The sequence below is a fragment of the Pseudopipra pipra genome, chromosome 8 (assembly GCF_036250125.1).
Source record: "Pseudopipra pipra isolate bDixPip1 chromosome 8, bDixPip1.hap1, whole genome shotgun sequence".
NCBI classification, from domain to species: Eukaryota; Metazoa; Chordata; class Aves; order Passeriformes; family Pipridae; genus Pseudopipra; species Pseudopipra pipra.
In genome coordinates, this window is record NC_087556.1 from 29,622,316 (window position 1) to 29,636,551 (window position 14,236).

Below are 14,236 nucleotides of genomic sequence, written 5' to 3' on the forward strand. Positions count from 1 at the left end.
AGTCAAGAGAAACTGAAGTTTTACAGTCTGGGAGATGTCCTCATATATATGTGCATCTATACTATATATGCATAAAAGCACAAACCCAAGGAGTCCTTTCCTCCCACAATTTTAAGTTAAAATCCAATTTATGCACTCCATATTTGTAGACTTTTTTTATGTTTATCACAGAGAGTTGTCTAAGGAGATTTTGCATATATAGAACTGGTAGGAAGGAATAGTCTTATAATGCGTGATTATTTCATATGTACTAGAAATGTTCTTCTGTTTTATTTTCATATGGAATTTAACAATTTGTAAAGCATGCTTGAGGACTGTGCTATTTGTAAACAAAATATAGCTATCATAATTATAAATTTAGTGTCTGAGAATTATGTGTGAGAAAAATCAAGTATCCTTATTGCAAGAGAATGAACGTCACAGGTAAACGAAAAGCTAACTTCAGTTTTAAATACCTTTACGTTGTCATTTGACAATTAGTGAAAGCAAGTTTAGCAGAACTTATCTGTTTCGTTTCAATAAGTGGCTGCATTAAAGTGGTTGATAATGCTCTGTATGTCTAATTATTCTGAGATTTAGGAAGGGAGTCTCCTGCTATTTGTGAGTTTTAATGAAAAATATAATCCATTAAAAATAAATCTATGACCTTCTAAATATTTATTTAAAATGCATACACTTAAGTGTAGTAAGGTAGAACATGCAAACACTTGATTAAATTAATGATTGCATGCAGTACTTTGTTCTGAACGCAAGAAGGGGATAGATAGTGCTGATTTCCCTGATAAGGGGCAATACTAAATTTCGTTCATGATCTGTAGCACCTTCATTTAAGACGAGGAAGAAAGTGATTCCTGCAGCTAAAAACTTGTAAGCTTGATTTCAGAAGTGTCTAAAGTTCTAGATTATAACTTGAGAAAGGAAGCAATTAAAGGTATGCTGTGATTGAATAGTGAAACAGTGGAATTGTGGATTTATCAATGTAGTTTATGCTAAAATAGTCTGTAAGTAAAGGGACAAGAAATTGCAATAGATTTTCTGAACCTCAGCATTTGATGACAGGAAATCATTGAAACTGAAGAAGGCATGTAATATATAAGGAAACAGTGAAAGGAACTCAGCTTCTTAATCATAAAATGTGAGTGTGCTGAGCAAGTAACTTAGGATGGAAAGATATCAGTACTGCTTAAGATCTGATCTTGGGACTGATATTGTTACATACTTATAAGACTGCTAAAGAAATCTGGTAATACAAAGGTGGAAGTTACTTTAAGTTTGAAGGAGGACCAGAATATCTTGCAAAAAAGACTTTGAGTAATGTGTAATTACTTCAGTATAATTGTAAATTAATACATTTAGAGACTAAGAGCATTAAGAAATTGCTTTATAATCTTGGATTGAAGTGTGGAAGGTGACATGGGAGAAAACTTGCCTTTCTATCTCAATTAGAACATGAACTAATGAATATTATTAATTTTATAAACTCTACAAACTATAGGCTGTAAAGTGTCAAGTGCACTAGTAGGAAACTTGAGTTAAAGATATGAAAGCATTACTAGTATACTTTGTTTTATTACTACAATTCTATGAATACAAATAGACTTGGAGAACCATTAGGATAGCCAAGGCTATGGAAGGTACTAACAGAGCATGCTTTTCTTAAACTAGTAAAATGAAGGCTAGGAGGGAGGAGTGTTGCTGTTTATAAACATTTGTGGGGTGTATAGACAGACCAGCTCTTTGAGTTCAGTGATATCAACACTGGTAGAAGAGAAATTGGGATAAACTAGCCATCAGAACATAATTGGAAAACTGGAAGGAGGCTTTTGACTTAGAGCTCTGAAGTTTTCTAGAAGTTAGCAGAGATATTAGAGCTAGATATCCTGCTGCCATTAGCATGGAGCCTCAAAATGTCTAGTCCAATGGGCATTGTCAGCTACTGCTAATCTGAAAAGCTCTGCTTCTTTTAGAGAGTAAGAAGCAAAGCACATTTTTGTTTAAGATGACAAATCTCATGCAAAGTCTACCAAAGAACATACTTGTTCTCAGTCATGAAAGACTAGGAAAGCTTTCTGTGCAATGTGCTGTTAGTAAATACTGCCATGATATCAGGCCTTATTCTTCTGTACCTGCCTTGTTGATCTTGAGTGGGAGATCTGGAGTTAAACAGCTGAAGGGCACCCTTGAGCAGTACACACTGATGGCAGCAGTGCAGCCTCTTTGGCTTGACTGCTCAGACTGACTCTGTGGATTCCCTGTGGCCAGATCTCTCTTGGATGATCCACCTTCCTGGCTGAGGAAACAAATGGGACTGACTAAGAAACCAGATGGCATTTTAAGAACTGCATCAGCTTGTGAGCATTTGGATTTCTGTTTCATTCATGGAGGAGGCTGAGTCCTGGCACAGCTAGCTGGAGACCTAACCAGGATCTCTCTGCCTACCATTGAGTCTCCTTTGAAACAAGACTATTTGCAGGATGGGATAAATAATTACATCCCATGCGGATGTTGCGGAGCTATGCAGTGGCAGCATAGAGATACATAGATACACCTCCTATCAGGATGCCTGTGAGCCATTCCAGAACAACATTTTATTCTCATTTTAAATACTAGCTACATGAAAATACAAAGTTGATACCACTTTTCTTTAAGAAAGGTGATTTACCTGTTGGGGAATTTATCTGGCTCCAGTCACAGCAGTGAAAGTCTCTGGTGCTGGGAGTGTGACTGACAGAGTCTTGTAAATGGTCAGACTGGGAAGTTCCCTTAAAATACTGCTTGGTAAAACTTCTTATAATATTTTTATTGAAAGTATATTAATATATATTCTCTTATCTAAAAAAAGGGGTTTTTTTTAATAATCTCAAATTCATTATCATGCAAAGATTTTATTGGGTACTGGAGAAAAGTGGTATTGGGTTTGTATTTGCGGTTGAAAAGTTATGTTGAAGCAATGATTCTCAACTTGTGATCAAACATCAAACAAATACAGAATGAACAACAAATACTTTATTTAATTGCTTTGATTAGATTGTATGAAAAAGAGGACTGTGAAATTTATATTTGACACATTAATGCTTTTGGGATTTTCTTCCTATGATCCTAAAGGAAAAGATTAGGTTTGAAGACAGTAGATGATATTTAGTCATTAGGTGGAAATTGATCTTATGACTTAAGCTACTGGAATAGATTGTTACTTTGGCTTTTCATGAAACTTCTCAATAAATAGAAATTAGATTCTTTCTCATGTATTGTGTGGATAAATCACTTTTTTAAACCTATAGAATTTTTTCCTACCTTAGAGGATAACATAATTGACTTCCAATTCAGGTTTATAAAGTTGTTTGCTGTTTTTAAATCTTTTTTTTTCTCCCAGTGGTTTGACTGACACACTAGGAAGATAAGAAAGAAATTCAATTTTAAGTAAATAGAGAGAAATCATATTTGCATGGAACATAACAAAACATATTTTTCATTATCTTTGTTCTGCAGCTGTAGTGCTCTCTGTTGCTCAAAAAGCACGTATTTAGTGAATGGGATGTTTCTGAAGAGAAAATGTATTTATGCTGAAATAATGGTATATGTATTCAAGTAGGAAAATCTATAAGTGATATTTAAGAGTCCTACATTTACCTTGCTTTTATAAAGCAGTGGCCACACAAAAGCATTTGCTTTTTAAATGATTCTATTGTTTCGCATTTTTGCAACTACATATTCCGTTTTTGTACTGATTGATATGTAATAGGGTCATCTTTGCCTAAGTCAGGGACTTGGAGCTAGAGGATCTTTAAGGTCCCTTCCAACCCAGGCCTTTCTATGATTCTATGATACATAGTTCCTCCTTTCTATCTCACCTTTCCTGTCGTTCAGTGTTGACCAGCAAGGAAGCCCTGAGGTTGGAAGAGAGTTGTCTGTGACATTATTTCGTCGCTGATCTGGTTCGCAGTGTTGTTGAGATTTTTGCGTGGCTAACTTAGTATAGATAGGTTTTGCTTGTCTTCATTTATTACAGTCAGTGCCATCTCGCTATAATTGGATTTGCCGTACGGATTTTTGCCGCTCCCTTTCTCCAGAAGTGAAAATTCCGGTCGCTTGGCGTGCGAGGAGTTGCGCTGCTTTGCTCGTTGTTGGCCACCAGGGGTCACTGTTGGCCGCGACATCTCGGCGCGGGGTCGCGGTAACAACAGGCGCAAACGCGGCTTCACCTTCTGACTGGGGGCACCGTTTTCGTCATTTTTAAACTCTTCCCCGATCAAAGAATACTTAATCAATTGTTTATTTTAAAGCTCTTTTAGATTCAAATTAAGTGTTTTCTCCAGTGGTTTACCAAATTGCAATTTTACTGAGGTTACAGCTCTATTGCAGTATTAATTATTAATGCTTAAGAAATAATATACTGAATTGTTCATACTCTCATTAGACCTCATTCAAATGCCATTAATCTTTTCTGAGTAGAAGGTATAATGAACTGTGGGAATTGAGTGTCTCCATCATTTAGTGAGTGGAAGGTAATTTGGATACAAGTGGACATCATTCTTCTCAGTGAACTAGGAAAAGCTGACAGCTGGTTAGGTACAGATTGGATGCCTGGTTTTTGTGTATAAGTAACTGTAACAAGTTGCCCCAAAATTTATAATGAACATTGGAAAATATAATCTCCCTTTACTTCCACCCCCACCCCCTCCAAGATAATATGTTTTAGAAATATGAACTTGATGTACATTACTTATTTAGTTTGTTTAGTAAACTTCAGCAACTCTCTCTTCTAAATGTGTGTCTAGTCTCTCCTTGACACAATGTAAATCTTTGCATTCGGAGCATCCTTTGCCAGGGGAGCATCCTTGCCAAGGAAATCTGATACTCTTCCTTTGTTTTGAACATGGCTTCTTCAAGCTGCATTTGATGAATCTTGGTTCTTTATATTCAGAGAGACTATGGACTCTTCACAACCACTCTCCCTTTGACACTTATTTTCTTTTTTCTCCAAGTGAAAAGGTCAGTAGTTCGAAGGAATGCAATGACTTCTGTAATTGGAACATCCTTGTTACTCTGCTGTAAACAGTCTCCAGCTCTAATCTCTCTTTCAGTAGGACACACAGTTTTCTAAGGGTACACAAACCCCAGATTTAAGCAGTAAGGTAACAGTATTCTCTATTCCGACACGACTTATTGTTTTGACCCTTGCTGAGTGGTGATGTAATACTTTCATGAACTATCCTAAGATGATCCTGAAATGTAGCTTACTTAGTTTTCAATTTAACTATGTAGAATTGTTCTGTGGTTCTTCAAAGGCTGATCTGATTCTCTGTGCCCTCCAGTAATTGCCTTTAGCAGCAGTTTTTCCTCACTGTTCATCCTCTTTCAGGATCATAAATGTTGTACAACACTAGTATGCCATTACTGATGGCAAAACTCTCAATTCCATGATTGATAATGCATAAAGTGGAGCACACTGGTGTCCTAAAAATTCAGTGTTCCCCATCTAGAAATAAAGCCAGTCAAGACAAGAGACAAATAGTGCATGTGTTGCCTTTATTTTTTTTTTTCTTTTGGTAGAAAAATTCTGTATATATTCAGGTTTTAAATGACAAGATCTAGAGCATAAACTAATGATGAAAAGATCAGAACAAATTAAAAAAAAACTTTACTCTTCATTATTTTAATTGTCCTATAACTAAAAACCTATGCATTTTTCTGGCTTTTCCTTATTTAACAAAAAATGATTGGTTGAAATATATTTGAAAATAACATATAGCTATGTGTTTGGTGGCTTGTAGAATGATCTATAAAATGTTATAAAATCTAAATATTCAAATACTTCTTTTGATAAAGTGCTTTATAGTGTGTTTTCCACTTGAGAAACAAGGCAGAATGGCATTGGCAAAGGGCAAATTTTTACCACTGAGATTTAATGCAATGTATATTGTAACTTAATTTATTATGTTATTTGCTTTGATATAAGCTTAGTCTGGTTCAAATACAGTATAGTTTTTCTCCAGAGGTAACATACAGTGCATATTGTGCTACAAGTTTTAGACCTCAGTGATAAGTCATCTAAAAATGTGATGTACTTTGCCTTTCTTTCCATTTTTGACTCATACAATCTGTTTTCTTAGAAGGGCACAGAAATGGATTGTTATTATTTGAGCTAATCTAATGCTTTCAAATTGACTGACATCCCATGTTGTCAATTTATTCCTTGAGCATCTGTTAAACATAAAAGTCTATACCATATTTTATCAGAATGAGCAATCCTGACATCTGTAATTAAGCCTCCCCTGTTTCTGCTTTGTTGCCTTTAACGTTCCTGTCTAACAGATTGTACAAATTGCGCATTTGTTTACAAAACAGGTCCAGATTGTTCTCTGAACGTCCCTTCCACGGAGTCTTACTGGATTCTCCCAAACGTGAAGCCATTCAGCCCTTCCGTGGGCCGCGCTTCCCACAAGGCCGTCCTACACGGGAAGTTTATGTGGGTGATTGGTGGATACACTTTTAACTACAGTTCCTTCCAAATGGTGTTGAAGTAAGTGATTTCTCCTTTGTAACATCCTTTCTGATGTGGCTCAGGGAAAACAGATCTTACCCGGGAGACAGCTTCTATCTTGTAATTTAATGGAAAGATTTATATGTTTTTAGATTCTTGTTTAATGGTCTTATTTTCTGCTTGTAGTTTTCTTATGATTACGGAAAATGAAAATATGGGCAACATCAAACTGTATGTGATACTAATGTGTAATTTCTTCAGTTTTGTGAAAAACTGCCAAACATATAAATGTTTGTGGTGGTAGAACAGTGAGAGAAATCCACGTGCTGATGTTTTCAAACAGTACATCTCAAATGTTATCTGCATTATTCAAGTTAATTTATGATTATAGGAGACTTGTATTTAGTGCATGCACTTAGTCAGTTGATGACACGCTAGTCGGGTTAGGCAGGTCAACTGTATTTCACTTCTTTATATGTATGATAGTTTGTATGTATGTGTATCTGACCCCCTTTTGAAAATAAAGTTGAAGCAGCTGTAAATATTGTGTAGCTGATTTTCATGGTAACTTGTATACATGTAGAGGCTGTAAATGGGGTAAATACAAGTGTTAGGATATACTCATTGGTATGTTTACTTCTGGTTTTGTCTACCTCTTATTTTCTTCCATACATTTGCAATCATCCAAAACAAATCCCAACTTCTGTGGTGTTTTTCTTTTCTACCTCTGTCATTTATTTTTTTGCCTCTCTTCCATCTTGTTGTGTGTTAGTGCATTAAGGGATTAATTTTAATTGTTAATTAAATTGTAATGGTAATTAACCATTATAGCTAAGAGGATGCTCAGCAGTAAATCTTCAAAGTAGTGTGAAAATACATGAGCAGTTTAGTCGGGTGTGTTTTTTATGCATCTGATATCAGTGGGCTTAGCAGCCCAGTGTCATAGCTTTCTTATAAATCTGGTGATTTTTATTACACTCCCATTTTCTGAGACTGTTGATGGGTCCCTTAAAGAGCTACTCTTGTTTTGCTTGATGAACATGTGGTACAATATCACAAGTTAGTGCACTGTTAAAAGTGATCATGTTACTGCTGCAAACAAACTACCATGTCAGAGACATAGTGACTGATCAAGTCTGCCAAACACAAGTTAGTCTGAACATACAAACCCCTCTATTTCTCTGCAGGTGCAAAATGTTTACTCTTCTATTTCTCTTCTAGCTACAATTTGGAAAGCAGTATATGGAATGTAGTACCTGTATCCAAAGGGCCACTCCAGAGATACGGGCACACTCTTGCTTTGTATCAGGTATGGACTCTTCAGCATTCTATATAATGAATTTCTTTGTGTGTGCTGTCAGTGATCTTAAAATGACTCCCCGTGACTTTTTGAGGACAATTTAATTTCTAGTCCATAAGTATTTTGTTTTAGTGTTTTCTTCAGTACTTAGATGTATTGCACTTTTTTTGGACAGAGGTTGTGCAATAGATCTAAGTCACTTGTTTGACCACGATCCTCAGAGCTAAACTGCCAATAAAAAGCAGGTGTGTGTGTGTGATATAATTGGAATTGTGGGCAATGTTCTTGCTGACCAGGCACCATCCCCAAGGTCTGAGCCAAGTGCTGGTAACAGGGTCCTTTGGCAGCCCCAAGATGTGGCTGCCAAATCCCGGACCCGGGTCCGGGAACTCTTCGGTCAGGAGCACAAGGAGACAGGACTGGAGAGAAGGCTACAACATATGCCTGAGGTATCCATCAGGGAGACAAGCTACAGATGATGACAAACTTGTTAACTGTGACAGAGAACTACAGAACTTGTATCACAAACTTTCATTTGTTTGCATAAGACACCTCCAGCAGGGAAGGACAAAAAGGATTGTATCAGGTCAGACCAGAGTGTTCATCTCGCCTGGTAACATGTCTTGAACATTGGGTAACAGCAAATGCCTAGGGAAGAATATAAGGAAAAATGACAGGAACGTACACAAGCTTCCTCAGAATACTGTCCTATTTTGCAGCTGGGATTTCCTAAAATAAGGTAGTATTTTAGTGAAAAAAATATGAATAAGTTTATTTTTTTCCAAATGTTTGGACCATATATTTATTTTAGCATTGATATCATCCAGTGCCTAAGAATTCCAGTGTATTTTTTCAAGAAATACCACCTTTTGAGTACTGATACTAGATGGTTTAATTTTGATAATCCCCACTTTTTAATCTCCATTTTATTTTCTCTGTACTACTCATGATTTTCTGTAAGTTCATCACATCCTCTCTCTATCATTTCTTTTTCAAACTGATAATTTCTTGTATTTTTAATAATCGTCTATAGGGAAGATATTTCATGCCTTGGATAACATTGTGTCATTGCCTCTACCTCTTCTAATTCTGTTATATCCCTTCTGAGATAGGGGAAATCACAGTCTTTAGTGTATTCTTACCTCAGAGATTGACATCAATGAATTAGTTAATTTGTTCTATTAGTTCTTCAGGGTATTTTAGCTTTTTGAAAATCTACTGTTGGCTTTAAACTGGTATTTTCAGAGAACTGTCAGTTATAACCTCAAGATCTCATTCTAGTCAATTCAAAACCCATCCCTGACTCATCCCCTGTAAAGACTTAAAATTGTTTTTTTCACATATGCATATTTTCATGCTTACGTACATGAACATTAATTTACCCTTTTTTTTATTCTTGTATTGCACATTCGGTATTAGGAGATTCTTCTGCAATTCCTTGCTTTTGACCATTGCCTCAACTATTTTGAGTAACACAGTATTGTCAAAAAGCATTGCCATTTTTCCTCTCATACCTCTGCCAACTTGTTTTTCAGTATATTGAACAAATAAATCCCAATTGTAGATCTCTGTGGGACACCACTAATGACCTTTATTCATTTAAGAAGTAACTACTTTTTCCCTCCCAAACTTTATTGACTTATTTAGCCTGGTGTTATCTGCCTTGCTTGTCCCAGGGCATCTTAGTTTCTTTAGGGCATGAGGAATGTTATGAAGCATCCATTGGAAATTTTAGATAAATGTGTCAAGTGAACCTTTGATTCCTTCAGGAAAAGCCAATGATTTGCAAGATATAGCTTCCCTTTTCAGAAGTTCATAGCATTTTCCTCAATTTGCTTGCTTTATTCACTGAATTCTGGCCGTTCTGCCTCTTCCTTATCAGTCTTCTGGTATGGACCTGTTTTTAAGCAGGAATTTACATGCTACAGACAGGGGTCAGCTGTTTCATTCTTAAATTCCTTCAGAACTAATCCTGGTGACTTTTTTGCCATTTTTTTCCCCCACTACTTTAACCTTGTGTTTTTGATTTTTGTTATGGAAATACCTGTGAAGTCTGCCATGAAGGACTCATGTGGAAAAGTTAACCTCACTTTATTGCTATGGCTTTATCTTCTCAGAATACTCATTCAGACTGCCTGTTGGCACCACAAAGTATCTAGTTGGCTGTATTGCTAATGCATTTGAAAAATGATATATTAGTACTTTTGATATAAATTTTGCAGGTAGCTCATTAAACTGTTTCATGCCTTGCCTTTATGTGTGTCTGTTTTAGTCTTCTGGAGTTTTGAACCTGTATTTCGAAAAGCCTTTATTTCTTCTAAGTCTCCATTATCCTTCTGCTAAGTTGAGCTTTATTTTGTTATTTGTAATGGGAAATTTTGTGGGTTTTTCTTTAAATAGGAAGCATTCATGTGATCTGAGCAGATGTCCTCGAAATGTCTTCATATTGTCATTAAAGATTTTACCCTTTTAGTTGTACATTTTAGTTTCTTTTTATGTTTGGGTCTTCCTTTTGTATAGTGCTTCCTGTGAAGTCAAGCAGAATAGAAGGCGTGGGTGGATATTTTGTTTTGTTTTCCTGGCATCTGTTGTTCTTCCAGAGATGTTGAATCTGTACATGGCATGTTTAATATTGTAGAGGTGTTTTCAGTAGCAATATGAACTAGATTTTGTGGATGCCCCGACATCAACTCAAAAATTGCTTTTCTTCTCATCTGTTCCCTGATTCATTACTAATGCATTATCTATTCTTTGAAAGCTCAGATCTTTCTGACTGGTATATTTGGTTATCTACACTTCTTGTAGAATGTGGACCTCCTAGTTCAGAAACATGCGAGTAATGTATCATTTAGCAGATCAGAAGAAAGGCTTAAAATATCATTTCACCTTTTTATTTGACAGTGCTAATATTTTCTTCAGACATTCCATTCTAGAAATACTTTTACCAGAAAATATTAAATATAATAGACCTGTGTTAATTCAGAAATCTCTTTGGGTCTCAGTGAGGAAATGCAACTCTTGTTAACAATAATGAAAGCTACAAGCAAGTGTGTAGCGAAGAAGATGTTGCTTGTTGTTGAAGACACATGTAAATTAGCAATCAGTATTCACTAATAAAGAACTTATGTGAAATAATTAACTAATATGCTGATTTTAGTGATTATGTCAAATGTCAAAAATTACATAGGCCAAAAGAAGCTGACCATGCAAGTAGAAGAAATATATCCTCCTGCAATAAGTTCTTAAATTAGCTTACTAGGATAAACTTTTGATGTTTTTCCTTTTAGATCTTCAGTCTCTTGAAAAACCAGAAAAATAGTTTACAATGAAGAGTAGTAGAACATAATACCTAAAGATGGCAGCTTTGAGCTGTGTTTTGAGCTGCATATTAGTAATTGTGTAACGTTTCCTTTATGGTTGAGAGAAAAAAAATATCCACAGAGAAGAAATTAGATTAAGTTTTTGACTTGAGCTCCTGAGATTTCAAAGCCTAGTGCTAGGCTGGAGTGAGAGTGCAGAGCTAGCATTGCCTGATTGTGGTGCAAGGTAAAAAGTGAAACCATGTGATTGACTCTGTGGAGAATGAAATAAGTTACTGTGCCTATTTCTCTCAGAAAGCTTCTTTAGTTAAAATTGAAGTACCGTTCTTCTTTATTCTGAAGAAAAAAGATCAGAAGACTTCCACTGATGTATAGTTATTAATAAGTGACTAAGGCTTTTTATGCATTTGTAGAGGAGAGAGTATAAAAGTACTCTTGCTTTGAGACCAACTAAACTCTTAGTATTACCTTCGGTGCCTCTTTAGTCTGGTTATTGGAAAGGTGCTATTTATTTGTTAGCAATTGGTTCTACTGTATCTCAGAAATTGTATATAGGTCCAGGCATCTTGGTACTGAAAATATCAACATACTTCAAAATAATTTATGTAAGAAATAGGGTTGTAAAGATACTGAAGGAAATGTGAGGTTTTTAAAGTAGGCACATACAGCTTTGCTAAACAGTGACTAGGTAGGGAGTTAGAGAGTAAATTGCAAAATCACTGGAATCGAGTAGAAAGGGAGTTCCCTACAAGGTGTGTATATGGTCACTGCTGGGAATTTACTCAGTAGTGAGTTTGTGGTTTTATCACAGAAGTTGGTCTCGTAATTGAACTTTTCCTAATAGCCCCAAGACAATGGAAGGATGACTGGGCGTTGAGATTTGTTTCCTTCGAGACTGGCAATAGAAATGAAGCAGACAGGCTGATGTAGTAGTAATAATAAAGATATTTTACAGTATACAAGCCATTTTATATGTAGTTGAATTAAATTAAACTCATTGGAGTTTTATGAATGTTACTTTTACTTTTAAAACTTTCTTTAAAAAGGGTATTATTTTGATTCCTTTTTCAAATAATTGGTATTGATGTTGAGTCTACATATCTTGTGATATTTTTTATTAGTCTTATCAAAAACTAGCATTAACAAAGCAAAAAAGAGCAAAAACTTTTCCTCCTTTAATATGAGTGAGATAAAATCTTTCGCCAATTGTTTTATTGTTAGTCTTTTAAAGCCTATTTTTGTTGGCTATTGTAGTATAATTTGAGCAGCACTAGGAATTTCAAAGGATTTTCTGCCTGTTTTATTAGTAGGTGTTTGTACCACTGATTTACCTAGTTTTATTGTTTCAATACTTTTAATTACATCTTGTGCACAATTTGCTTTCTAGTTCTGATTTGCAGAGCTCGAAAGTATGAGAAATAGGTAAGATGAGCTGTCATAACACTTCTGCATGTAGTCTGGACAAAAGTCTATTCAGTGTTCCCTTTGATTAACCAGACCTAATTCATCAAGTGATTGGTTCTTTATGTAGAAGTGCAATATTTTTCATTTGTTGTTTCAAGATTTTATTCCAATTACTTTGAAAGTGAAATCCAACTATCGTCAGCTTAATTAATACCTTTAAATATACCCAGCAACCATGTGGAAAACTGCAAATAATGAAGACATAATGTGGCAGTGTTCTCGATTAAGGTAACATCCTGACATACAAATTGCTGCAGTATGTACTGTCTTGAACTTGAATTTGGTCCTGCTAGGAACTTAGATTATAATATGCTTCTCATGTAACTTAATCAGTTTCTTATTCAGCGAAGATATAGTTTCACAATAAGCTAAGAATATTAATTCAGGCTGCAGGAGAAAGAGTTAAGTGAAGACTGTCCTCCAGTCTGTCAGTCCTGATCTAATGGGAGGATTATTGGATTGAGTAGAAATGTAATTAATCTTTTTCTTTTGATATAATGGATAGAATGTTCTTGATATTGTTACCGTATTCAAGGAGCTAACAGTTTGGGGAAAGGCAGAGGTATTAGACAGTCCTAACGAGGTGACACATGTTGGATGAAGAAAAGAGGATTGTGATGGATGAATTATTGCCAGATGACATTTTTTGTGACTTATATTTTGCTTGGAAAAAAGATATGAGACATTTCTTAATGATGTAAAGATTTGACTAAACTTTTAGTAATTCCAGGTGAAAGTATAGAGAACAAGTTCTGATGAATTTTAGAGTCCTGTTAGTATGTATAAAATTAGTTTCTATAGTAATGCATGGATGCAGTCTACAGGAGAAAAAAGATTGATAATTCTGTTTCAAGAAAAGAGAGAATGACTATTCATGTGGTTTGTGAGTAGCATTTCTTTGGTCAATTCCTCAAGAACAGGTTGGATTTATATAAGAATTATGGCAGAAAACTAATTTCCATGTAGCCATGATACAGTTAGGAAATACAAAATGAAAATGATGTGGTTATTTTAACATTATTGACTTGCTTCCAATTCATTAGAAATGGATTATAAATTACCCTTTTGTTGCATTTTCTTTATACTTTTTTTCTTCCAGTGGTAACTACCAGATAAGGTTCTTTTGGAATGCAGGCAGAATTTGCATAACAGTGTGTAATTCCCAGGTACAGTCAGAGCAGTTGATAAGTATTGTTCTTTTAGGAAAAGTGAAAAATTGTGAAGTCTAAGGAATAAAAATATAAGAAGTTTTAGAAGTCTTGAATTACTGCATTTATATGGAATATAAAATCAATATTAACACTGAAATACGGTGTAGGGAAGACAACCTGTCCAAGGTCAAAGGAAGTAATGATTTTGGCTGTCTGTTCAGGCTTCAGCATGAAGGATATAGAAGAGTTACTGTGGTCTGCTGGATAGTCTGTTGTCTGGGACAGATGAGTGAGTGTTCTTACTTGCTCTTTTGGTGATCTTTTTGACTATCCTCCTTACCCTGTTTCATTTTTTTTCTCAACGTAAAATGAGAAAAAATCTCTCTGTCAAGGGATTTGAAGACTTGTTAAAGGTGTTATGCAAAAGCTGAGTGATAGTGTTTGGGCATGATTGTTTCAGCAGTTGCAAGTACATGGCCTTAGAAGTCAGGAACATGAAACATACTGGATCACAGGT

At 35.4% G+C, this 14,236-nt stretch overlaps 1 protein-coding gene across 9 annotated transcripts in view; it reads left to right on the plus strand.

Annotated features, from left to right (window-relative positions):
- Positions 1 to 14,236, plus strand: part of ATRNL1 (attractin like 1) — a 466,156-nt gene that overhangs the window by 47,855 nt on the left and 404,065 nt on the right. For all 9 annotated transcript variants that reach the window (XM_064663416.1, XM_064663423.1, XM_064663418.1 and 6 more), the window contains exons 6-7: positions 6,349 to 6,523; positions 7,706 to 7,793. In XM_064663416.1, the coding sequence (XP_064519486.1) occupies positions 6,349 to 6,523; positions 7,706 to 7,793 (263 nt within the window). The remainder of the gene's footprint in view (positions 1 to 6,348; positions 6,524 to 7,705; positions 7,794 to 14,236) is intronic.